At 44.5% G+C, this 27,783-nt stretch overlaps 1 protein-coding gene across 1 annotated transcript; it reads right to left on the bottom strand.

Annotated features, from left to right (window-relative positions):
- Nucleotides 1-66: 66 nt before the first annotated feature.
- On the bottom strand, nt 67-27,709 carry si:ch211-63b16.4 (kinesin-related protein 3). Its single transcript, XM_061228705.1, has 22 exons — nt 26,892-27,709; nt 16,627-16,742; nt 15,284-15,345; nt 14,708-14,791; nt 13,990-14,140; nt 13,529-13,602; nt 13,195-13,333; nt 13,001-13,087; nt 12,254-12,285; nt 12,038-12,061; nt 10,997-11,107; nt 9,543-9,622; nt 8,837-8,993; nt 8,259-8,336; nt 7,173-7,736; nt 6,410-6,550; nt 4,752-4,940; nt 3,754-3,849; nt 3,518-3,565; nt 3,070-3,256; nt 2,535-2,664; nt 67-1,377 (listed from the first exon to the last, which is right to left on the bottom strand). The coding sequence occupies exons 1-22, from the start codon at nt 26,927-26,929 to the stop codon at nt 1,245-1,247; spliced, it is 2,721 nt and encodes a 906-aa protein (XP_061084689.1). The 5' UTR covers nt 26,930-27,709; the 3' UTR covers nt 67-1,244.
- Between the last annotated feature and the right edge of the window lie 74 nt (nt 27,710-27,783).

Here is a 27,783-nt window from a genome sequence, read left to right as displayed (position 1 = left end):
TTGTGTGCCGTGTCTGTATTAATCTTTATTTTTATTTATTTAAAAATGTTCCATCTGTGTTGGCACTTGACGTTTATTTTTTTGGGTTCAAATGGGAGCGAGAGAGACACTGCAGTGAGAGGAGAGAGGTTTATGAGCTCTGGAGCATCCTCTTCCCAGAATCCCCAGCAGAGGACGCTGTGAGCTGGGAGAAGAGGTAAAGGAGCCCTGCGCAGTGCTAGAGCTGCCCAGGAGACCAGCTGCCTTCAGCGTGAGGTCAGCCAGCGCAATCCTGGACCATGATTAATCACCTGCTTAATGCAGCACCTCTACGTCATATAAATGTCAATCAAGATATCGACGGTTCACAAATTTGTTTACTTTTGTAACTGCTTGTTTTCAAACTTGCACTAGTCAGACAGCCAACTGTTTGGGATAAATACCATACAGAACACTGCCGGCATCTGATTGGTTAGAGAATACTTGATGCAAATGTGATGGACACACCTACTCCACCCACCCCAGGAAGTATTCTTGTAGTTGTGTAGTAGGCGGAGCCATGCTGAATCATGCAATTATATGTGCAATGTGCATTTTTTGGCTCCTCTTCACAAATGAGCCCTTTGATATTGTGACAATGCATGTGCATGTTGTGCATGGCAGTTACATGTTCATCAGGTTAGGACAGGCTTATCCACTTCGAGAGAGATTCTGGCAGAAGGCTGTAAGAGATTGTAAACTGGGATTTCCTATTCAGTGTGTGCTCTATTCTGCAGCCAGGTCCCTTTTAACAGGCCTATGAAGTGCACTTAAAAACCCAATGGCAATAAAGGTTTTAATTTATGGCCGGGAATTGCAGTGAATTGTGAAGGGAGGAACATTCAGTGTTGGCTTCTGAGAGCAGTGACTTCTCATTTTTCTCATGTATCCAACAAATACACACAAATACAGTACTGCTGCTTAACCCTTGAAACAATGCCACTTTTAGCACCCATAGATTTGGTAAAAATTATGAATGGATAACTATGTGAATGAGATGGACCCTAAAATAGTTTTTAACGGCAATATATTTCAAATATTGTACTGTAGACACTGCGCATTGAAAACAGAAATACTGTCAGTCCAATTAGTTCCGTAGTTTTAGCATCTATAAAGCATGTTTAGGGCCCGTTCCCACGCAGCGTAGCCTCTCTCTGATGTGACCGCCTAACCGCACGTCTCTGACCGCAGGCCGGTGGTGAGGAGGAGCACACGCGCTCAGCAGCTCAGTCCGTGTCCTTCAGACGCATCCCGCATTTCCTCAGCGTGCGTCTGACGTAGGGAATGGCGTCTGCGGCGAACCAGCCCCGTCTGTACAGGATCAGCATCACGTCCAGCAGCAGGCTGTGCTCTCTCCTCCTGCGGGGTGAACCCGGGAGAAACAGAGCGCTTACTGCTAATGCTCTCAGCACAATTACTGCTAATGCTCACAGCAAAATTACTGCTAATGCTCTCAGCAAAATTACTGCTAATGCTCACAGCAAAATTACTGCTAATGCTCACAGCACAATTACTGCTAATGCTCACAGCAAAATTACTGCTAATGCTCACAGCAAAATTACTGCTAATGCTCACAGCACAATTACTGCTAATGCTCACAGCACAATTACTGCTAATGCTCTCAGCACAATTACTGCTAATGCTCACAGCACAATTACTGCTAATGCTCTCAGCACAATTACTGCTAATGCTCACAGCACAATTACTGCTAATGCTCTCAGCACAATTACTGCTAATGCTCACAGCACAATTACTGCTAATGCTCACAGCAAAATTACTGCTAAAGGTCACAGCAAAATTACTGCTAATGCTCACAGCGAAATTACTGCTAATGCTCACAGCAAAATTACTGCTAATGCTCACAGAAAAATTACTGCTAATGCTCACAGCAAAATTACTGCTAATGCTCAGAGCAAAATTACTGCTAATGCTCAGAGCAAAATTACTGCTAATGCTCACAGCAAAATTACTGCTAATGCTCACAGCAAAACTACTGCTAATGCTCACAGCAAAACTACTGCTAATGCTCACAGCAAAATTACTGCTAATGCTCACAGAAAAATTACTGCTAATGCTCACAGCAAAATTACTGCTAATGCTCACAGCAAAATTACTGCTAATGCTCACAGCAAAATTACTGCTAATGCTCACAGCAAAATTACTGCTAATGCTCACAGCAAAATTACTGCTAATGCTCTCAGCAAAATTACTGCTAATGCTCACAGTAAAATTAATGTTAATGTTTCCAGTAAAATTTAATGCTACTGTTCACAGTAAAGTTACTGCTGATGTTCACAGTAAAATTACTGCTAATGTAGTAGACATATATCCAGAGTGGCTTACAGTCCTTTATATTCAAGAGGTCGATGGCAGTGACCTCACTTAGGATCTCAACTGGCGAGCTTTGCATTGCAAACCCAGTTCACACACACAAGGAGCAGGGAAATCCTGACCTTTGAAAAATTACATGAAAACAATGTGAAAAATTCTCAAGTTTTAGTGTATGCATAGCTCACAGTTGTTTGAATATGTCTTTCATTTTAGGCAGGTTGTCGTCGTTGTCCTGCGTGGTGGAATACTCCGGTTGTTTCCCGGGAAACGCAGAGCTCTGGAATCCAGTGCAGCCGCTGAAGAAGCAGCCGCCCTCTAAAAAAACAAAAACAAACGTGTAAACACAAACGCATTCAAAGCTCATCTCTTTTCAACACAAAAACCTCCATACTTTCAGCATGCCAAGTATTATACATGCCAAGCATGCTTCTCAGCGGACATATTTCAAATATTTCCCATTTCTCCAAAAGCAGTTTCGGTTTAGTAAGGGGACTGCTGAAAATATTCCAATTCAGTATCATGGCAATACAGTTCAGTGAATATATTAGAATTTGCAGTGCCACCACCTGATTCAAACCCGTAACCTCTGATACTGTCTCTACGGCCCACAGTGCTCCTGCTGGATATGACACAACGGTGAAGTATCGATCATGGAACTGGCATGCTCTATGTGCGTGTGTGACGGGAGTCGGCCATTTTGTGAGCAGGACGGAGACCTGCCTGCTCCAGGGCCCGGGGCACACTGCTGGGACACGTGGTGGGAGAGGAGCAGCATCTCCGTGTTTGTGGTGACGGTGTGGACGTGAGGGGGGGCAGGGCGGGCGGGGCTGTCCGGGCGGGGCCCGGATCTCAGCCGTGCCAGGAGAGCCTCCAGCTGCTCCCTCAGACCTGCGTTCTCGGCCCTGACCTGTGACAGGGGCGCAGACAGGCGCTTTTAACTCATAAAGGACCACCACAAAAAGAAGTATTTGGCTTTATTGTGTTTTATTATTTTTGTATTCTTTTTGGTATTTGGAGCATCTCTGTTCAGAGGGGCCACCTGGATTTTAAATGATCAATAAAGAATTTCAATCAATTCTTGTATGTGCATAGGAAATGTTGAGCTGTAATTGCTATCAAACCCTTCTCAATATTTCATAATAATTCTTGTCATTCAAAAAGGGCTTACCTTATCACAAAATATTTTTGCTTCGTCTAGCTGAGACAACAATTCCTTCTGTGAAGGAAACATCGAAAAGGAAACATTGTTTGTGTAGAACGAAAATGTATAAATAACACACACACACACACACACACAGACACACACACATTGTAACAATTCACCAAAAACAGAATCATACATTGTGCTACTTGTGCAGACGTGCTCAGAGAAGTGACATATCTTTCTGCCGTGTTTGGTTGTACCTTCTGTTTCTGCAGACCCGTCACGGTGAGAACGGCGTCCTCTCTAAACCTGTCGTGCACCGCTTCTGAGTCCTGCAGCTCCAGCATCAGGCTCTCCTGGGGAATGAAACGGACAGCCAGTGAGCCGCCCGCCTGCCCTGCTGTCTTACTACAGCCAGTCACTTAGCAGATGTTTTCATCCAGGGCAGATTACAGCCGAAGGGAGCGTGTAGGGTAAGGCATCGCGTGCGTGGAGGGCCGAAAGTATGCAGGGTTTTATTCCGACTAATCACTACGCCAGCTGATGTCACTAATTAGATCCCTCTCTGGTTGAAGGCGTGTTGATTCCTGAAATCGGCTGGTGTCGTGATAGGTTGGAATTGAAACCTGTGCACCCTCCCTCCTGCCCTCCGTGGCATATGATTGGGCCCCCCTGCCTTACCTTAAATGCTCCCTTCGGTTGTAATCTGCTCTGGATTACGACCGCCCAATGGCTCATCCTGTTAAGGCACTTTTCTAGGTAATGGTTGGCCCAACAGTGTGGTATACAATCCAGATCATTCCTATGGGCTGTGGCTAGAGGTGGAAAATCTAGGTTCAGAAAGTTAGTCCTCCCGGTATTGTGTTCACCTGGATTGCCTAATTTGCACAAATCTTCAACCAGGAGGTAGGTCTGATTAGTGAAATGAGCAGGCTGAGTTCAAGGGGGGAAGAAGGCAGGATTTTGTGGTTCGCCTCTGGCTGTGGCCAGCTTTAGCCTTCACTCAGTCAGGCCAGCTCTAGCCTTCACTCAGCCAGGCCAGCTCTAGCCTTCCCTCAGCCAGGCCAGCTTTAGCCTTCACTCAGTCAGGCCAGCTCTAGCCTTCCCTCAGCCAGGCCAGCTCTAGCCTTCCCTCAGCCAGGCCAGCTCTAGCCTTCAGTCAGTCAGGCCAGCTCTAGCCTTCCCTCAGTCAGGCTGACTGCGTCTCAGAACTGAGAGGCGCTGTGCCTGGGCGGCAGGGCCTCTCTTTCCCACATACCTTCTGTCTCTGCAGGAGGCCGAGCTGTCTGTCCTTCTCCCTCCCTCTGTCCAGCTGGGCCCTCAGCTCCTCAGCCTCCTGGGCCCCCCGGCCCCTCTCCGCCTGCAGGCTCGCCGCCAGGGCCCTCTCCTTCCCCCGACTCTCCTCCAGCTGCCCCCTGAGGGCCTCCGTCTCTCTCCGCAGGCCGTCCTGCAGGCCAAAGAGAAACCACAGGAGAGTCTCTCTCTGTCTCTCTCCTGCAGGCCAAAGAGAAACCACAGGAGAGTCTCTCTCTGTCTCTCTCCTGCAGGCCAAAGAGAAACCACAGGAGAGTCTCTCTCTGTCTCTCTCCTGCAGGCCAACGAGAAACCACAGGAGAGTCTCTCTCTGTCTCTCTCCTGCAGGCCAAAGAGAAACCACAGGAGAGTCTCTCTCTGTCTCTCTCCTGCAGGCCAACGAGAAACCACAGGAGAGTCTCTCTCTGTCTCTCTCCTGCAGGCCAAAGAGAAACCATAGGAGAGTCTCTCTCTGTCTCTCTCCTGCAGGCCAAAGAGAAACCACAGGAGAGTCTCTCTCTGTCTCTCTCCTGCAGGCCAACGAGAAACCACAGGAGAGTCTCTCTCTGTCTCTCTCCTGCAGGCCAAAGAGAAACCATAGGAGAGTCTCTCTCTGTCTCTCTCCTGCAGGCCAACGAGAAACCACAGGAGAGTCTCTCTCTGTCTCTCTCCTGCAGGCCAAAGAGAAACCACAGCCAGGTGGAGAGTCTCTCTCTGTCGCTCTCCTGCCCGCCAGGAGAAACCACAGCCCGGTGGAGAGTCTCTCTCTGTCGCTCTCCTGCCCGCCCAGGAGAAACCACAGCCAGGTGGAGAGTACCAGCGAGCTTCAGTGCCCTGCTATTTTGGAGTGACATTGGATCAGGCAGTAAGAGCAGTGATCTGGCAGTCGGGGGGTTGCTGGTTCAATTCCCACCCTGGGTGTGTCGAAGTGTCCCTGAGCAAGACACCTAACCCCTAAATGCTCCTGACGCACTGGCTGGTGCCTTGCATGGCGGCCAATCGCCATTGGTGTGTGAGTGTGTGTATGAATGGGTGAATGAGAAGCATGAATTGCACAGCACTTTGGATAAAGGCGCTATATAAATGCCAACCATTTACCATTCGCTATTGGAACTTGTCAGTGACCTGAGCTGACCTGACGTCTCAATGTTCCGTAGTTGAATTGTCAGATTATGACTGACGGCCATCTCTGGGGTAGCGTGAGCAGCTAAAGTAGGAGTCATTATGGCAGCGCTGTGCCCCCCACAGCTCTGAATCAAACCCATGACTGCGAGAGTCCCTGAGGACAACGCATAACTGGCCACCCACGGATATTATTGTATAAGCCTGCGTAAGAAAGATGTGTGCTTGTCTGCATTCTCCTGAACCGATTCTCCTGAATATTGTAGCCAGAAGATGGACCTACAAAATATCTCTCACTCCACATTTGGAGAAAATGAAAAACATGTCAAATAAAAAGTTGTATAAAAACAGCTGACCGCGAAAATAATACGTTCCTTTTGCTCACTGAGGTTTTTACTTCATTTCGGGCCAAGCCTGTCTAGCAGCGGATATCCCGTGAGCCACAATGGCGTCCTGTGACGGAGCCGAAGTGACTGAACGGATTAAGGTGAGGAAACCCACGTCCATCCGCCCCGCGCTCACCATCTGCTGCCGCGTGCGATCGCTTTCCGTTTCCGAGGGCGACGGCTCCGTTTGGCTGGCCGTGCTCTTCGCGGCCTTCCTCTGCCTCCTCCCACAAGCCCCGCTGTCCGCCCCCTCACCCTGGGCAGGAAGTTCAGCCGTCAGCATGCTGGACAATACGTGCCCTGGCAGGACCTTTATATATCACCGGCCAAACAGAACGAGGTGTGACATTGTGAAAGAGCAGACGACCACAGACTAAGCTCTCTCGACTCCGGCACAAAGGCCAACATTATGATTTGGTGCCAGTGGCAAATTTGGAGCAGATCGATTTCAAGCTTTCAAATTAGGCCTGCATGTTGCATGCTTCAGGGTTCTTTTCAAGGCATACTACGCAGGATTTTTTGGCACTGTTGCGACCTTGTGTTTACAATCAATGAAATCCCCTCCTTTATAATTCTTTTAAAGAACCAAAAGTCTTTTCAAATCATTTTCATATATAGATGCTATTCAAAAAAACGCTCCCACGGCAACACTTAAATTTAAAGTTGGTTTCTGGTACTGAGTTTGTTGTGTAAAACAAACATAAGTCTTAAATAATCCTAAATATCCAAGCGTACCCTTTACCTAAAAAGTGTCCTCATTACAGCAACATCTGAATAACATTTGCAGACATTTTGTCTGAATCTGACCCTGCAGTACACCCTACACACCAGAACAATACATCATAACCCAAAGAGCCCCTTCACTGGAGGTCCTGTACCTGGGGTGCGGAGGCTGTCTCTGCCCCTGTTCTGGCCCTTGCGGAGGGGGCAGTGGTGGAGCCGGCCTCCCTCCCCTGGAGCTCTGCCTCCAGCTGGGTCACCCTCTGGCTCAGGCCGTCTCGGTCTCTCCGGGCCTGGATCACGTACTTGTCGTACTCCTCCCTGATCTTCCTCTCCCGCTTGCAGTTGGGGCACTCCAGCCCCACGGGAGCGATGGGGGCCGCCGCGGGGGGTGGGAGGGAGGGGGGCAGCCGGTCCACGGAGATGCGTGGGGAGGGCAGGGCCTCGGGGCGAAGGTTTGGGGGCCTCTCTCTCCCGCCGGCCTCCGGGACCTGGGGCCCCGCCAAGCTGCTGGACCGGGACCAGACACCCCCCCTCTCCTCTGAGGGCCTCGCCCCTCTCCCAGGGCGCCCGGAGCGGCCCCCGCCCTCCGCCGGCCCCGCCCGGTCCAGCTGAGGCAGGAAGGCCCTCAGGTCCCCCTCCTCCTGTGGCCTGAGGAAGGGCCCGCAGGCCTGGGCCGGGCCGGGCAGGATGGGGGGCAGGCTGGTCTGGGACTGGATGCCCTGAGGTCAAAGGTCAAGAGGCCCACATCCAGAGTGAGAGGTTCCAACAGAGCACACTGTGCATTCATGCCCTACTCTCTCACGCTACCTCCATCATCATTCTCTGGGCTTCAGGGATTGATACATGCAGAATTAATTAGGTATTTTTAGGAGTTGCCTTGCATTTGAAACTGAAATAATGCAAAAGCAATGCATTTTGTGATGCTGCATGTTTCCAAGGCTTTTACTATTGATAAACCTTACATTACATTATTAACTTACACAAATTACATTACCTTGTTATTTGATTAAATTCATATTAGGACAGCAAATATGTCCATTCTCATAATATTACATATTTACGTCTATCATTTACATATCATTACCTGTATAAAAAACACAGTACTCCTAATGTCTCCAGTGGTAATGCTGATGAATATATGCATCACAAAATGGACACCATGCAAAAAACAAACTGAGCTGCTCAGTTTCATTCGCACACCAAAGAGGTGCTTTAGAGTAGAGGGTCCTGTAGTTCCCTACCCGTGAGTCAGGGGTACAGGGCAGCTGCACCGTGTGTCTGCCTGGGCTGCATCTGGCTTTCTCAGCCACCTTCACACTCTGCACAGAAAGATACAGGAAAAAACCTGAATACAAAAACACACCCAGGTCTGATAAATCATTTTTACCACTCTAGACTCACTGGCATGGCAAATTAAACCAGCAAATGTCGTACAGCACAGGTGAGGACAGGGCGTGGCAGTGTCGTACCTCACAGGTGAGGACAGGGTGTGGCAGTGTCGTACCTCACAGGTGAGGACAGGGTGTGGCAGTGTCGTACAGCACAGGTGAGGACAGGGTGTAGCAGTGTCGTACTGCACAGGTGAGGACAGGGCGTGGCAGTGTCGTACAGCACAGGTGAGGACAGGGCGTGGCAGTGTCGTACAGCACAGGTGAGGACAGGGTGTGGCAGTGTCGTACAGCACAGGTGAGGACAGGGCGTGGCAGTGTCGTACAGCACAGGTGAGGACAGGGCGTGGCAGTGTCGTACAGCACAGGTGAGGACAGGGCGTGGCAGTGTCGTACCTCACAGGTGAGGACAGGGCGTGGCAGTGTCGTACCTGCACAGGTGAGCAGCGGAGATGGGAGGTGTGCACCACGCGGCCCGGGATCGCCATGGCGCGGCAGGCGAACTGAAGGCTGCTGAGCGTCTCCGTAACGGACACCAGGTTGGACGACACCGTCACGATCAAACACGTCTGGCAATTTCCACCTAAGCTGGATGACACAGGGCCACGGTTCATAAACCCATACATGTAAATTAACATCCCATATAATTTATTATTATTTTAAAAATAATTTTCCCCTTTTTCTCCCAATTTGGTAGCCAATTGTACCCTATCTAATCCAATTAGTGTTAGCTGGGGGATACACCGCCCACACCCTGTCCCTCGGCGGCCTGAAGGGATCTGGCGATCCGAGAACAACACGCCTTCTTCAAGCTGTCTCGTCTCGTGCTCGTGACCGTGATTCCGAGACCCCCGGGGTGCTGTTATGGCGGCGATCCGCTGACCCTGACAAGTCCCTCCCTCTGGAGCAGCGAGCCAATTATGCCGCTCCACGAGAGCCGGCCAAACTTGGCTTTTGGCAGGAATCAAACCCCGAACCCCGGCCCTCGGTGTGCAACTGCAACGAACCGTAACCGCAAGTCCGCTGCATCTTAGCCTGTTGCGCCACCATGGCCCTCCTCCCATATCACTTTACCAAATTGGATAATAATATACATTAAAGTATAAAGAGAAGATGGATGCAGCTAGGGGAGCTCACCAGTCCCTCAGGATCCTGGTCAGCTTGGACTCCCGATACGGCACATGCTGGCAGGCAGCACTGCTGAGGGCAAAAATCACCTGCAAGTACAAACAAGTCTCCTTAAATCAGGAACCTTCCCCTAAATCTTACATCTGATTCGCAAAGATATCAGGGCGGCCTGTAAGTGTGAGTGGTTAAGGTAAATGACTGGGACCCGCAAGGTTGGTGGTTCTAATCCCGGTGTAGCCACAATAAGATCCGCACAGCTGCTTAACCCTGCATTGCAGTCTAATCAACTGTACGTCGCTCTGGATAAGAGCGTCTGCCAAATGCCAATAATGTAATGTAATATCAGCTAAACAACAGTCACCCCGAATAACCATGGCTACTATATACATTAGCATGTAAATATAAATGTATTGTACCCTCAAATAAATTGTCAATGGTGAAAAATGTTGTGGTCTCTCTAGCAGTGGCACTCCTGTCTGTACTCTACAACTCCAAATAGCCCAGCTAAATGTGGATTTGCTATCCAGTTCAGTAAAGAACTATAATATTTGTCCAACGCGGTGATCAATGTGGTAATGTCAACCATCGCTCCCATTCTAAGTGCTCTCGAGCAGGTAATGTAGCTCTCCTCGTACAATGAACACATTTGCGATCATTCAGAACAGAGAGAGACTACCCCGGGAAGGCAGAATAGGCCCCTTCTTATCGCGCTGTTGCCATGGCAGTGCAGTCAGTGTTCTGCTCCTGTCATTTTCTCAGAGTGGAACCCGACAGCCTTTCCAGATAAGAGACGTGCTCAGAAACGGGGCTGTCGTGTAGCTAAATGTGTCCCCCGTCGAAACGCCGGTCCCAGGCGCGGCGTCGTGCCGTAGAATCTGAGATTGAAGCCTGACCGCGCCATCGCTGATTGTTGCCAGTATTCTGGCAGCTGAATCCTACAGCTGCACGCAATGCGGCCTCCACCCGTCCACACTGACGGAAGTTGCTGCAACGATCACTTTACATTCAGGGCTATAGGCCAGCCCCCCAGTGCCCCGAACAAAGAGTCTGAGCAAAGTTCAGGTAAATGAAATGAAAGGACCAGTGTACACAAGCAAACCATACTCACATCCAATTGATTTTCTGTCCTGCCCCTGTGATCAAAGGATGGCTGGCAATGCCAAAACACAACGAAAACTGCACTGTCGCCTCGTTGTCCTACACATGGTTCAGATGAACTAGGAATTGCTTGGAAAGCCAAACTATTAAGCTTTCAAAAAATGATCTGACATAAAATAAATATATAAAACTGAATAAATAGCAGTAACACAACCTGCTGTGACATGTTTTACAACAGTGTTCGGTATAGTATACAGCAATACATGGTAGTATTTATTTTATTCAGTAAAAGTCAGGAAAAGAGACACAGAGGGCAATAGACATACACCAGGGTTAGCTGGAAAGAGTGGGGAAAATTCACTTGCATTTCCAAATATTGTGAGGGACCGCTTGAGTATCTTGGCTTCTTGAGGGTTTTCCTGAATTGTGTGGAAAGATCTCTTCCCGTCTCCGAGAGCGCTACTGCGAGGGGCTGCCTGCACAGTGATAGAGGGATGGAGAGATAAATAGATAGATAGATAGTAAGATAGATAGATAGAACAGTTGGTCGATCGGTAGGCATTATCCAAAATCATCATCATCAAAAAGCAAAGACATAACACAGCACACTATGTACTGATAAAGGTGAGGACACTGTCACCTAACAAAGACAAACTGGTTCACTGGTTGGCTCAGTTTAATAAATATATCACTAGGGAGCATTAACAGCAGTGCGTGGGATTTACTTTGTAGCTTTCTTTTTGTTTACCTAGCACCTACGCTAAATACCTTGGTGCATTTGCCTCTATTTTATAAAGGCAAGGAGATTGCCCCCAAGATTTTTCAGGTCAAGGCTTTCATTGTCCAACACCCACGATAGGCTCCAAAGCATTAAAAATCCATCACACTATGGCTTGGAAGTGTGTCCAAACCTTTATATTATATTATTTTTATATTATTTATATTAACTCAAGCACAAACTTCCGCAATGCATGGATAGTAATACTTCTATTCTGTATGTTATGGCTCTACATTGCACAGTATTTAAATAAAAATATAACAAATTGAATTATCAAAATAATATGAATAATACACTTGCAAATGTTTATTTTATCAAACTCTAACATGTGTTATTTATAAATCTGTGTTTTTTTTTTTTTTACTCTTTTCAATTTTCTTTGGGGGCCCCAGGATCCCAGTTTGGGGGCCCGTCATATGTTCAAATCCTGAAATCATTAGAATGCACACCAAAGGTAAGGCACACAGGCCAAATTTGTGTGAACTTGCAGCGTGATTACTCACACATAACCAATGCCCATTACAGATCTCATAAATGATTTACTCAGTCGTGTTTGTAATAAAGAAAGAGTGTCCGACCTGGGACTACATCAGCCTTGTTGAACATAAACAGGAAGCATTCGACTTACTTTTCCTGAGCTAGCCAGATCCACCTGTGAAAACAAAACATTATGGAAGCTTCTTAAATTCACAAATGCAATTCAGCAGTGCGGTCGTGGCAATCAGGTTAGCCTCTACACCCCCTTGGGGGAAATTTGCTAAATGTTTAAATTAGGTGCCTCAGTGCACCATGCAAAAATCCATTTCAGATTGTACTTTCAATTAAATAAATACTCTCCACTTACCAGGGTGAGCTTGCTGACTGTCACCTCCAGGGCTAAAAACATACACAGGAGAGTGAGTTTGATTTAACAAAAGAATGGACAGACAGCACACTCATATTACATTACATTACATTACATTACATTATTGGCATTTGGCAGACACTCTTATCCAGAGCAACGTACAGTTGATTAGACTAAGCAGGAGACAATCCTCTCCTGGAGCAATGCAGGGTTAAGGGCCTTGCTCAAGGGCTCAACGGCTATGCGGATCTTATTGTGGCTACACCGGGGATTAGAACCACCGACCTTGCGTGTCCCAGTCGTTTACCTTAACCACTACACTACAGGCCGCCCCCACACTCATTTCATTACATAATGCAGGCATACCATCTCCTTGTATGTTTGCCACGTTAACTAAACTAGAACTGAAAGCTGGGCCCCGGGGCTTTTAGTATGCACAGGAATAAGTAGCCACTGGTAGATACACAGGCATAATTGTCTAAAGCCAGTAGCATGAGTGGTGTCGTTTTTAAACACAGATTTGGGAGAAAAGTGAGCAAATGTGATCAAAGTACCGTGAGTGTGGGTTCCTGATACAGTCGGCTAAAGATGAGAGAATTCAAGAAACACCTACTGCCTTTAGCCCGTGCTTGTGATCTTTAACCGAAGGGCGCGTTTGTCTCTCACAGGGAATCGCAGTTCATTTGGATGCACACAGACACACAGATTCAAGGAGACAAGCCAGGGCAACTCACGACTGGGCCTCACCATCGCTTTCTTCCCTGAGGTTCGTGCTGATGGCCACGATGTTGAAAATGGTGTGGCTCTTGCTGGCAAACTCACCCTTTGACACCCCTTTATGCCAGATGGAAAAACAGATGCATTGTGGGACATGGAAACGCATCCACGGGGCACAGTAATGTTTTATGTCTCTCTGGACTCGGTGTTTGACACCGGCATACCTGCATGTCTGTTGGCCGACCCACGCTTGTAGAGGTGCAGCAGGTCCTGAGAAGACCCCACCTCCACCTCCTTCAGCCCCTCCAGAAAAACCATCTCCTCCCCCTCGTGGATCCGACAGACCTCAGCCGGAGGGCTCTCCTGTGGAGAGAGAAGCCAGTGCATCAGGGACAGAAAACGAGCCCCGATACAAACCGATCATTTAAAGAGAATTACAGAGCTCTCAATTCCCTACAGTGCTGGCACATTGCCGCTGTCCCTCTTACAGTGAAAAATGCCACCTTGGAAAAATATCTTAAATTTGTTGAGGTTATTGAGGCAAAAGGAAGAGCTTACCAACAGATCGTAAATCTTCTCATTTGCCACATGAATGAAGGAGACTCTGATCTTGCAGTTTAGAGCCTCTGTTGCTGGTTGGAGAAATGGAAGGTCAACTCTTGTTCGTGAAAAATGCTGTGGTTACCACCATTGTAAAGATACTCCAGGATGAACTACTCACTACTTCCCTGCAGGTATGTATCTTTCAGATTTAAAAAAATCGCTTGATACCAAATCCTGATTCTTGTCAAACATTTAAAGCTAGCCCTCCAAACATGCCGTTGGCTGATTGAAGAACACAGTTGATAGATGTGACACTGGTCCAGGCCCAGATCCACTGTGATACTTTTAGTCTTGTTCTAAATGTCTCTCTTGTCTGGCATCAAGTGAAAATCACAACCTCAAAGTGCGACGCCATTTTGGCTCCAGTAGAAACCCCCTGCATGAGCGCTGCATGCAATGTGAATGGAAAGGCATACTGTTGAAGATGTCCTCTGCAGCTCTGCTGATAATGCCCCTCTGTTTGCCCGTGAGGCTGCCGCCCAGCAGGGTGTAGGACTTCCCGCTGCCAGGAGAGCCGTAGGTGATGACACAGCCGTTGTAGCCCTGCAGTAGAGCCTCCACCAGAGGCTGAGAGAGGAAGCATCAGCACGCCTGCTGACTCAACCAGACAGCACACACTGCATATGCAGGCCTGCATCCTCACCTGATATGGCCAGGGTTCGTTTGAGTATGCAAGAATACCCTGCTGAAGAACACAGCTCAAGCTATGTTTTGAAATAGCTGGTAGCTGGTTAAGCAGTTCAGATCAGCTCCCAGCTTAACTTGGTTTTGCTGGTTGCCCAGTTCAGACCAGCTCCCAGCTTGATATGGTACCAGCAAAGTTTTCAAGCTAGTCAAGCTGGTATAGCTGGATTTTACAGCAGGCTAGAACATTTATTATAGTTTTAAATGCGTTAGATTTGTATTATGTATAGCATGTTATACTAGCCATGTTTACAAAATTGTGACATGTGGCATGAGGTCCCTTGGGTCAATTTAATCATTTAAAATCAGAGACTAATTTCTTGATAGTTAGAATTGCATATCATGTGCCCTGTGCAGGTTTTATGGGTAAATTAAATAAAGAAAATGGACGCCCCACAGTAAGGAGGTGTAGTACTACTGGAATAACAGAGAAGTGCAGCCTGTTGCTACCTTGGCTGTGGATTCGTAGACATCCTTCTGGGTGCCTTTCTCGCACCACACTGCATCAAAATCCAAAGAGTGCGGCTGGTGACCCTTCAAATGAAATGAAATAAAATGTATTTGTATCATGATTTTATTTTTTTACACACACTGTCATGAGGATGCTTTACAAAGTAAAATTTGCCAAAAGCTAGGCCTGAACCCTCAAAAAGCAAGCAAGTGAGCTAAAAATCTCCCAGTAGGGATAGAAAGATCCCTCACAAGAAAGCAACACATAATAAATTCAGCACTCGGTTTCCTTATGCAGCCACATAGCAGTGTGAGCAGTCTTTGTGTCCACCCACACACTTTTTCTGACACAACTTGAATGTTTTCCTGTCTGTTAACATACCTAATCCTGAGTCATATAATTAAGGCGGGCATTCTAACAGCCATCATCTAATTTCAGCACCTTCCATTTTATGCTTTCATGTCGGTTTTAGCGATGCGTCCGTCACTCTGAGGGAGGACGCGTCCCCGGATAACCCCGCCCCAAATTAGCGCACCTGCTCACGTAAGTGTCACCGACAGGCGTGACGCGCTCACCCGTCCTCTGTCGACAACGATCCGATTCGGTTCCTCAACCTTTATGGAGCTTCTCGCCTCATCTGCCGTGGAAGGAATAAAATGGCGTGACATTTTATCAAGGTAAAAGGAAATAGAGTTCACCCAAAAAGAACATCATGATACAGACGTTCAGACCTGGGTTCTGACGACAACCCGGCGTGGGTCGAAATGTCCATCACGTTGTTTTGCGGTAATAAAGCACTGAGTTACAGAAGCACCGATAGCAGGACCCAAATCTACTCCATTTCTCCACAGTGCGTTTCTGTCCTTCACCTGGATACACTCTTGAGGTTGCCTGTATTATTTAATCCGCTAATATCTTATCATAGCATTAAAACGTTATTCCAAAATAAAATGCATACCATGAATAAGTTATACATGTAGAATGGCATCATAACAATAAACAATTGCCTCAAGTAGGATCTATAATTTGCTTCTGAATTTCTAATATGGGATTTCAGAGAGAGGGACAGCCTCTACTGTCTCTCCCTTAAGGTCCAGAACGAGACTATAAATTGGTGTAATGTAAACTTTTTGGAGTTAAATGTAGCCAACATTAAGGAGGTGATCATTGATTTCAGACAAGACAAAGATGCCATCATAGAGTAACACACATGGTGAGAAGGTTGAAATTGTTCACTCCTACAAATATCTAGGCACAGTGTTTGACAACCAACTTACACTCAGTGATCACCTTATTAGGTAGACCTGTACACCGACTTGTTAATGGAAATATTTAATCAGCCAATCATGTGGCATCAACTAAATGCATAAAAGCATGCAGATGTGGTCAAGAGGTTCAGCTGTTTTTCAGACCAAATGTCAGAATGGAGAAGAGACTTTGACCATGGAATGATTGTTGGTGGCAGACAGGGTCGTTTGAGTATCTCAGAAACTGCTGATCTCCTGAGATTTTCATGCACAACAGTCTCTAGAATTTGCAGAGGATCATGTGGAAAAACAAAAGCCATCCAGTGAACAGAAGTTCTGCGAGCAGAAACGCATTGTTAATGAGAGAGGTCAGAGGAGAAGGGCCAGACTGGTCAAAGGTGACAGGTAGGTGACAGTAACGCAAATAACCACACATTACAACAGTGGTATGCGGACGAGCATCTCTGAACACACAATGCGTCAAACCTCTAAGTGCATAGGCTACAGCAGAAGAATGAACAAATCTCCAAAATAGGTCTAATAAATACTGAATGAAGTGAATCGTCGAGTTTATGTAAGTATGTTGTGTAAGAAAACGTTGTGTGAGTTGCTGTGGATATGAGTGGCTGCTAACTGGCAGGAATGTAATGTGACGCAGACAGATGTGCAACCTGCTCGGGGGTCCCTCTGGTCCTGGGGGCACAGGCGAATGACAACGCGAAAGCTCTTGCTGAGAGCCCTCTTCTCTTTTCTGCCGCCCTCCTTCAGAACATCTCCCTCCGTACCTCTGCCATGAGCAAAAGAGGGAAGACATCGCTTTTCATAAAACATGAAGTAATTCTCAAATGGACCTTCATTCCTTGTCATGAGGCATGTGCTAGACTATTACAAGTGACAAAAGCAGGTGGATTTTTTTTAAGATACACCTTTTAGTGGACAGTGCGTTTACTAGAAGTCAGAAAGTGTAGCCCACGGGTTCCATACATTTAAAACTGCTCAGGACTAACAATCACGTTGGTTTGAACGCTTGTATGTGCATATGTGAAACAGAAACTGTGTTACAGTCGCTACAGTACACGTTTATCTTTCCAGTATTTCCACGGTATCACGTGATTAAGAAAAGCCGGACATAAAATTCACACTGTAACTGCACGTGTAACCACCTTTGTCTGGCAGACACATCAATTAAAAGCAGCTCATCTGGATTTTAAAGCGTATGAGCTTTGAAACCATTTCAGAATTGTTGCGTGTAATTTGAAGGAAAATGTAAATGCATTGCAACTGCTCAATTGTAAATATTTGAAATTGATACACACCGTGGTAAATGATGATGGTGAATATCCATTCCCACAGATGTTTTCTGAAATAACTGTTCCGAAGTCTCAACCTTGCATATTTGTGGAAACTAAAGAACGACATCTACACAATTATTATTAAACATCCATTTAAATGACCATACATACGTCGTCGTTCGGGGGAATTTATTTCCATTGTTAAAGAAAATAAACCGCGATGTAATTTTTGAAGATTAATCATTCAGAGTAAAACCATAAGCAGTGCAATTATAACAGATTTTGGCACATACATTATCCGCCAAACAATCAGAGGTTGGAAAAGAAAGCCAGGCAGTTTGGTGATCCTTGGGAGAGATTCTTCTTCACGCACTCCTGCATTCTGTGAGCCATGACCTGTGCGCTAACCCTTGGGAGGTCGCGTCTCACATCACAGACCACCTTCTGGCCGACCGGTCTGACTCACATTGTTATTAACTAAGTAGATACGACTAAAATAACACTAAAAGTTGGCCACGGCGTAAGCCTTCGCCTTCGAAATATTCCACGAACATGAACACAAATTAACTTTAGCCATGGAAAATGGTTGGGTCCCTTTACCATCAAAACTACCAAAAAGTCAGGACGTCGAAATTATCGCCTTTTATCGCCTTTGTATGTATAGGTAGCGGAAGATTAGCGTTTCCCTTTTGTCGTTGAAATTCCCTTCTGGTCGAAGCAATGGGAGCATCTTGCTTGGAAGCAGGTGTAGTGAAATGAAATGCATTGAAGAGTACTGTGGTAATCAAATCTTCAAACCCCAATTTATGTGGTCTATGTAAATTTGTAAAGGCAGTGAACATCATGACGTCCCCGGTTCCTGAAAACACCTTGCCACGAACACCATATAAAATGATTTATGAGCAGTTGCCCCGGAGTCAGACAGGAATGCTGGTCATTGAGAGCTACGCAGCCCTGCTCTTTGATCCCCAAGCTGTGTGTACAATTTATTTTATGGGGTCCCTGGGGAAAGACCAGCCATTTTTACTTTGATTTCTTTTCTCCATAAAAGGGGGTATGGAGGGTGCTGACATGGGGAGCTCAATGATATCACCTTCCGCACAAGACCCCTTGACTGCGTCCCATTGGAGAGAGAGAGAGAGAGAAGGGGAGAGAGAGAGGGAGAGAGAGAGAGGGAGAGAGGGAGAAAGAGAGTGCGAAGTGAGAGATGAGAATAAGAAAAAGTGAAGAGAATAGAGAATAATAGCGAAGGTTGATTATAAAAAGAGCCCAGTAATGTGTCTGAAGCTACATTATGACTGTTGTGCAGATGATTCCTCTGTAGTTGGCAGTGGACAGTCTGATCCTGACACAGCCAGCTGTGCTTTGGTGACTAATGGTGCTGAATGCTTGCTCCTGAGAGCCAGCAGGGCACTCTCAGAGGTGATACACTGACTGTGCTATTACTGTGGACAGTGTTAAAAAAAAAAAAACCCTGTTTGTTTAGCTGGGTGAAAAGCCCAGGGACAAATGTGAACAGTAGTCGTCAATTGAGATTCTGCAAAAGAAAAACAGAATGAGAAATGTGAAATGATCTGAAATTAAGAAATTATTCCTATTTCTTTGACTCCATCATTTGAACAAAAAAAAAATTGAATGTGAAAATGATGTGAATTAAAGTGGAGTATGTTCAGTTATCAGGAATATCAGAGGGACTGGAGGAGGTTTTTGCATGTATCCAAGGCAAAGAAGACTCACAAACACTACAGGTGGACTGAAAGGAAACACACACAAACAAACACACACACACACTACAGGTGGACTCAAAGGAAACACACACAAACACACACACACACACACACACACACACACACTACAGGTGGACTTAAAGGAAACACACACACACACACACACACACACACTACAGGTGGACTTAAAGGAAACACACACACACACTACAGGCACACTTAAAGGAAAAAGCCTCTGTGCAACTTCAGAGGAAGAGGAACAGTGTCAAGCCTGCGCGATAGAGGGAAACTGGAAAGCTGTGGTGGTCAAACGGAGAACAGACTTCACGGGGGTGAAACCTGCACAGAGCATGTACACAGAGCATGTACTCTCTTTGCTGTAGACTGTCACAATCTGCTGTCCTGCACTCTCTAACCATGCTGCTTTCACAAATGCACTTGTGCCATCCTCATATTTCAGTATTATCGTTTGTTAAACTGCTAAATCTTTTCTTGGAAAAAAGCTATCGACTACTCTTTTGCCCAGGTGGAAAATGTACATTGGTAATTAGCACAATTCTTCAGCCATGAGGTAAAACTAATGAATGAATGAGTTCAGCAGAGGAAGAAACATATGGTATGACTTTCTGACTCCTGGACATCCCTGAGCTACTGAAGAACACATAGAATGATACAGTAATACAATTGTACATGATATCTGGGACCTTTGTCCCATATGGTACAAAGGATTCCATCCCGGCAGTGTATTGGACTGTCTGGAGCATTTCATGACTATTCATAATAGCTATTCATAACTGCTTCAAATTTTCTACTAATTTTTCTCAGAAGTCATTTATAAATTAATTATTGTGTCACAGTCTGCGCTAAATTATGAGTTTTCTCATTTAAATTAATTAACTGGTGACCAATTATTGGAAGAAATCCTCAATCCACTTCTGATGGGAATAACTCATCAGTTTGTCCCAAACTATGCGTATAGGCATGCATATGTTAAGACATGTTTTCATCAAAAACGGCATGTGTGAATAATGACACATTCTGTCCCACACTACACACAATAGTCTGTTAAGAAATATGACTTAATGAATCCAACACAATTATATGATATTCTTTGGCTACCATAAAGCTGGCTGATCCAACAAAAAACATACAATTATTTTGATTTTAGAAATAATTTTTATTGCCTTTCATTAATTGTTTTCATTACAATTAATTAACAACTCGTGACACATTTATATCTGGAGTTGACGAATCTAGTTCCACTGAAGACAAGCATTCGAAAAATCAAGTATTCAAATACCTGTCATGTTTTCTGGAATGAACACAGTTCTATTTCACCATTTCCACTGCATTCAGAAAAATCAGCTTATTACACACATTAGACAACATTAAACTGATAATTGCTTTTCTAAATACTCCCAGTCTGCTCCCTGACATGCATTAAGATTCCTTCCTTCAACCAATCTGCACCGCAGGTCAGGAGAGCTCAGCTGTGAGAGGACGGACAGGTACAGGGGCTAACAACGAGGGTCCATGGGAAGTTTGGTACAGTATGTTTTGGAATAGGTACTATATGTACTGACCTCAGTGCCTCTTGTTTCCTGATGGCAGGTTGCCTAGATACAGATCCCAGTGGACAGTGAGGAAGAAAGGTATGCTTCCATGCTGGCAGAATGTTCTGGAACGAGTTTCGTTGCTTCAGACCAGCCAATTCGGCCGGCTCCTTATGTGGTCTGTGTTGAAGGGAGGCAAACGCACTGGCTGGGGTCCAGGGGCACACAATGTTAAACGCAATGTATATTACCGTTCACAAAAGGGATTGGCAGACGTGCGTTCTGTCAGATTTAGGGACACTCTGTACCCATAGCCACTGGAGCAATGTGGTTTTGATTTTATTACCCAGCAAAAAACCATTCCAGCCGTTTTCTGTGGAGGAGAAACCTCTCACTTCACTGAAAGATTTTTCACAGCCTATGTCATTGGTCACACACTTTTGTTGGACACCTGCAGCCAGCAAATTAACTGAGAGATTTTCAGAGCCTGTATCTTTGTTGAGCGGTTTCCAGCATCAATAAATCAAAGCAATTTCTGCTTTGGGGTTGTGTGGCAGCTGGGGCACAGGAAATATTGTGTGAGGTGAAGGAAAAATGGATGCCAGCAAATATTAAGAAATTCTAGAGGCTAACGTTGAAAGGTCAGTCCAGACATTGAAGTTGAAGAGAGGTTGGGTATTCCTGCAAGACGATGATCCAAAGCATTTCTTGAAATCAACCATGAAGTACCTCCAGGAAGGAGGGTTGAAGGTTTTGGAATGGCCACCACAGTCCCCAGATAATATTATTGTAAATCTGTGGAGAGATCTCAAACATGCCATATATGCAAGGAGGCCAAAGAATATTTCTGAGCTAGAGGGGTTCTGCCAGGAGGAATGTGGAAAGATTCCAAAAGCGAGAATTGAAAGACTCTTAGCTGGCTACAAGAAGCGTTTACAAGCTATTATAGTTGCCCAAGGAGGAGTTACAAATTAGTAACTGACAGGGTTCCCAAACGTTTGCACAGGGCCTTCATTTTATATCATTTGGAGCTGTAAAAATTCATTCATTCATTCATTCATTCATTCATTATCCTAACCCGCTTATCCTGAACAGGGTCGCAGGGGGCTGGAGCCTATCCCAGCATACATTGGGCGAAAGACAGGAATACACCCTGGACAGGTCGCCAGTCCATTGCAGGGCACACACACCATTCACTCACACACTCATACCTACGGGCAATTTAGACTCTCCGATCAGCCTAACCTGCATGTCTTTGGACTGTGGGAGGAAACCCACGCAGAAACGTGGATGCAAACTCCACACAGAGAGGCCCTGGCCGACGGGGATTCGAACCCAGGACCTGGCAGTGCTACCCACTGCACCATCCATGCCGCCACTGTAAAAATTTTAAATAAAAAAATAATCTTGCTTTAAAATTTGAAGAACTATGTCATGTTTAACATTATACCATTTAGAGGTCAGGTTTACTTCTGTTAACTTAGATATTAGCTGTAAATGCCTTTTTGACCAGGGCTGCAAATCTCTGTACACTACTGTAACTATGTAATCAACTGCTTTAATTTAGCAGAACCTGGGGCTAGGATTGAAATCCCTTCCTATAGTAGACAGAGGAACTGAATCCAGAAGATTCCCTCTCTGGATAAAACAGCCCAGATTTGACTGTGCTATATGTGATGTGACAAAAAGTAAAGTAAATTAGAACAGAAAATCATTAGGGTCACAAAACTGAAAACAGGAACAATTAATTGCTCAGCCTCGGGTGCATTTGAATTTCAACGACACACTGAATATTTAGCTTAATACATTTAGCTTCTGAATTTCATTGAACTGTGGTTGGAATTCAAGAGTGAACCAGGTGGAACTGAGGAGGACCTGGAATTGGAACTTGGAATTGGAATCCCAGGTAGAACCAAATCCTAAAAATACAGTTCAGAGATTATACCCTCCGGTCACTCCACACGATAATGAGCCACCGCTCAGCGACTGTCGCAGTTCACACTTACATAAACACACGAGCCATCTATCCTGACGTTGCACGTGGACTCCAGTTTTATCATACCGATGATCATTTGAAATGGTTGGCAAATAATCCCTTCAGTCACACTCAGGGTCACATGCAGCTTAAAGAGATTACACTTAAAGAGATCACACTGAGTACTCTGCATTTCCACAGAGCATCGAGGTGCCTAGAACCCTGGACTAAAGTGATTGACAAGAGCATCAAACATTTTCCAAATGCTGGCTGTTGTTTCCTTAATGGAACGCCTGAAGATTTGGCAAAAATAAATACAAGATGCATGATTGTGCTTACTGTATCTTATCCTTACCATCTGCTGTGTCCAAAGTATGTGTTGTGCTATTGTTTATCAGTCTAAGCACTAGATGGCACTAATCAGTTTGTTGGACAAAGTCCCCAAGTCAAGAAGGATCATGGTTTTAAACTTCACTAAAAATATTTGACAATGTTCTCTACTCAAAAAGAACATTGTCAGACTTCTAACCACAAAACAACTACAACTACTGTGTACTGTGTAAGGCATTTTAGAGTGCGGTTATCATTTTGCTTTCTGAGAATAATGTGTTTTTATGATTCACTGATTAAAGTAATAATGAATTATTAACATATGAGTTCATATGCAGAAATGATTCAGTGCATTTATAATTCATCCCAGGTGGCAAGAAACTATTGAAATTGGATTCCAAGATGCAGACCATGCTCAATTCTCAGAGGAATTAAAACAATTGCTGCCAATTGTTACATAATGTAGATAATTAATTTGTTATCTAAGAACACAGTATTCTACCAGATTTCCTTTGAAGTGCCTTTGTAGCTCTCAGTTGTTTTGTAAGTTTGTTCCTAATTACCATATGATGGATGCTGTTTTCAAGTTATAACATTTGCATTATAAAAGTGCAGTTATTCAAACCAATGTAAGGTAAAGTTATTCATTGACAAAATATATTTTCGGACAGTCAAACAAAAAAAGCCTTGAAACAGATTCCAAAAATGCCTTACAATTTTTGTAATCCATAGAAATGGTTTCAGCATCACCTTATCCTCAAGACCCATTGGCTTCTGCATTTGTAAACAGTCTACCCAAAACCCAAGTAGAATATTAGCACCTCTCCTTAAATATGTCATTTTGCTAAGGGAAAATGTTGATGTGTGGGGTTATGTTGGCCTGAGTGTCCCCAATGATACCCACAGGCTACCAGTTATTGTCAGTTACTGACAGAACAAAGATCCTCCACTTATCCAATCAAGCAACATTCAGTACGGGTTAGACTATTTCATTGTTTGTAGTGATCTGGTCACTGGACAGACTGTTTTTATTGCTATAATGTATTACTTCCCATGGTAAAGCAATATGACCCACAATTATCTATGTATAATTCTAGGAAGCATTAAGAGCCTTTTTTGAGTGAAGGTAAGAGTAATTTATGAAGCTGCATTTTACATATAAACACACACACATACATATATATACACTCACTGAGAACTTTATTGGGTACACATACTTATTCAAGCAATTATCTAATCAGCCAATTGTGTGGCAGCAGTGCAATGCACACAATCATGTAGATAAATGTCAGGAGCTTCAGCTAATGTTGACATCAACCATCATAATGCGCGAAAAATTTTATCTAAGTGACTTTGACCGTGGAATGAAGAGCAGAAGAGCATCTCTGAACACACAACACATGGATAGGCTCTAAGTGGATAGGCTACCGCAGCAGAAGACCTAATTGGCATTTTTGCATCACATTACCATTACGAGATTTTAACACTGATCAGGGAGCACCAAGAACATGGTGCAGTATGCTTTCGGACACAAGATGGTGCTGTTTCTAAGAACATATGCGCATATATATATATCTTTTTTTTTTTTTCACTGATCCTGTTGGAACTGTGCACACAGTCACTCCAATTATATAACCTCAGTCATTCTCCCAGGCCACCGTGAAAAGCTTGAACTCCCTGTTAACAAACTTATAACATTTATTTCACTTTAATTCTTTTGAAGAAATCTGCCAGACGGTTGCCGAGTTCCCTCATACACAAGCAATGAAGTTTACTTACAGTGCACTTTCTGCAAAATAACGTGATAGTGTTGCAAGTCTCATTCCCTCACCATCAAATGTTTTCCATTCTAAACTTGTATAATAATTCACCAAGAAATACCGAAGATCATCTCTGTTCTTAACGTTTCCTGAGGAAAGGCATCGCATGTCATTATCACGGTGGCCGTTTAACTTTCACTGCTGCTGCTGTTCTTGAAGCGCCTCTCACACACTTGAGAAAAGAATGCTCGTTTTGCAAGTTGCAAAGTTAAGCTTTGAAGCAAGTGCCTCACTGAGCCCCCCTCCCCCCTCTCCAGCATCATGTAATGGCAACGTACAGTAAGCAGCCAGCCAGCGCCAGACAGAACGAGATTTGGCCAGCCAGATCCGGCGTGCTTCATTTCCATTCTCACATGTGTGTAACAAGGAATGCCTGCACTCCGAGACAGTGAACAGCGCGCTACAGCCGCAGGGCACGAGAGAACATTTATGGCTCACGAGAGCAAAAACAACAGACCCTAGCTATTTTCAAACTTCACAAATTCCAGCTCCGTGATTTACACGTGTGTTGACATAATGAAAAAATTAACAATATCTCTCTTACAAGCCAAAACAGAAGGAGAGACATAAGAAAGCACTGTGTATGGTGTGCCTGTCTAAATTATTGAATGGATATCAGTAGCAAATAATAAGACCTAGCTAGTTTGGCAAGCAATGTATTGGGCTGCCTGATCAAGCTAAATAATTTCAGGCACCTTGTTTTAATTACATTAGCTGAATACATAGCTAACAGGCAGGGTGAATATGACAATTAAAGTTATATAAACATGCTAAATCGCACAGTGCTACAATTGTGCCTTGAGACTAACAGACTACACTGTCACCATACTCCATGTTCATATACATTTTACTGTTTAAAAAAAGGAGAAATTGGTAATTGTATGCTTATTTGATATGTGATATTGCAGCCAACAGAGATTTGGCCAACTCCTCACATAATTATAGTAGTGGCGATGCATCTGATAACCAAATAAGAATGACACAATGCCCTATGTGATTAAATTTTGTAAACAGTCATCACATTTTGTCATACCTGAGCACCCTGGCAGCTATAATAGTGTATCAAATCACAGGGCCACATGAATTCTCCTGTTGTTTTGCATACAGAGCAGAACTATGGACAGCAGTAAGAATAACAGAACTACATATTTCTCTGATAGAAGGCACTGCTAATAGCCTTCTTAAAACACATGCTAATTTTAGTTAGCGATGTAGTTTCTTGCAAAACTGTTAAAATCATCCAACTGCCAAAGTATCTCACTTTAAGCAGACCCTTGCTGATTAATCAACGTAATTAATGGTAGACCATGTAAATGTTCAGGCAGTTGCATTGAATTGGGGGTGAACAGTCTTTTTTTAAAATAGGTCATAATAGTCAACTGCAGAATTTGACCACGCACATGGCATGAAATATGACCACATGGTTGCATAGATTGGTGTGGCATTACTAATACACGAAGCCACAACTTTGTGCACTTTATGGGTAGGTTGTCTCACAGGAAACAAGACTCAGGTCAGAATGAGATTTCTCGTTGGTTCTGAGGTCATTCAAGGTAACCCGTATACTTACAACTCAAACCTTGCTGGTTAAGTAGAAAAGACATTCTCCTCCCACTGATTTCAAAAACTGTATGAATAGAAGAAAACATCTTCCCTAGCAACGGAGACAGATTTGCGTCAATCAATCAAGTTATTTATCTGACTCAAAGACAGGAGTCTGCAGATATCCTTATATTTTTTGTCCACTGAAGTGAGTTATGTTCAGCAAAATAAGTCAATACTAATTACGAATAATGAATCATGATGATACAGTGGTGTGAGTCACCTTTCTTGTTGTGTTAATATTATGGAGGACACAATATTTTACCTGTGGAGCACAAGATGCATGCAATATTCTGTGCACAAACGTTAAAAAACACAAAAACATATATGCGTTTAAGTAGCGTACAATCCATTTTATAAACCTAAATAAGGAAGTATACGATAAAATCAAATGTACTTGAACTTGCATTTTTTCATGTAGTAACAGAACTAAAAATAGAAATTCTTCTCGTCTCTGACTGCAAATAGCCGAAGGAAATTAACACAACTGGAGCACAGTCTACTTTTTCGTTTTTATCAACCAATTTTCAGTTTAGCTTTACCGTTAAGCGCAACGTAATAATACGCCTGCTTTCAGAAATGAAACGAATATATTAAATACATTTAAATAAAATTAAAGACAGTAAATTAGACACACCTTGAACCGAATACTACGATTACACCGTGCTCTGTCATATTCACATCTATTCGCTGTAGCAAGTGAGCTTGATGGCTGGCTTCTCCAAAGTCTTGTATTTTTCCATCAAGTGGCGTGCTGGATCACGTGACCTGTCAAAAAACGCGTATATTTCTGCATCCAGCCTGCGGTCCATGCGGTATTTTAGCTGAAAATATAAACCTACTGCATTACATGTGAGTTCATATGTGCTTATTGTCGTATACAACTCTTTTTTGATTGACGAAAACGTGCTTTTTTGCCTTTGAATCGCCCTTCCACCTTGTCCCATGCGCTCATCAGAACCACTCCCCTCAGTGGCTAGTGGAAAATTACCAGATTACAGGAGCCACAGGCAGAGACGAATCAGACCCGAGAATCACATGCTGTCTTCTTTTGTTCCCAGCTATTTTACAGTATGGCCATGTGCGTTGCGCAGGGTGTAGTTTCGTATTCCCGAACACGGGATAGCTATTTAAATGGCATTCGTTTTCATTTTAGCCACAAAACATGGCATGGGCAAGAATTACTTCTAAAAACGTCAATCATTCTTTTTGAGCCAATAGCAGCAACATTTAGCAACTTGCACATGCATTGTAACTAACACACGCACTTCGGCAATATTAAATTGACAGCACTATTTGCCACTCGTAATGGTGGCATAGTACACTGTATTCCTCTTGCACCCGCCTACTATTTTTCACCAAGGGCGGAGCAGTCGCGTGGGCGCCTGCAAGAATTGAAATTGATTGACAAGGAATCCACCGTGTAAAATGCCACCGAGGAAGTCGGCGACTATAATCAAGCCAATTGCAGCGTGCAATGGGCGTGACGTGAGTCCAAACTTTCCGCGGCGCCATCGGCTGAAAACTAA

Source organism: Conger conger, chromosome 18 (genome assembly GCF_963514075.1).
Source record: "Conger conger chromosome 18, fConCon1.1, whole genome shotgun sequence".
Classification (NCBI taxonomy): Eukaryota; Metazoa; Chordata; class Actinopteri; order Anguilliformes; family Congridae; genus Conger; species Conger conger.
This window is presented reverse-complemented; position numbering and strand designations above follow the sequence as displayed.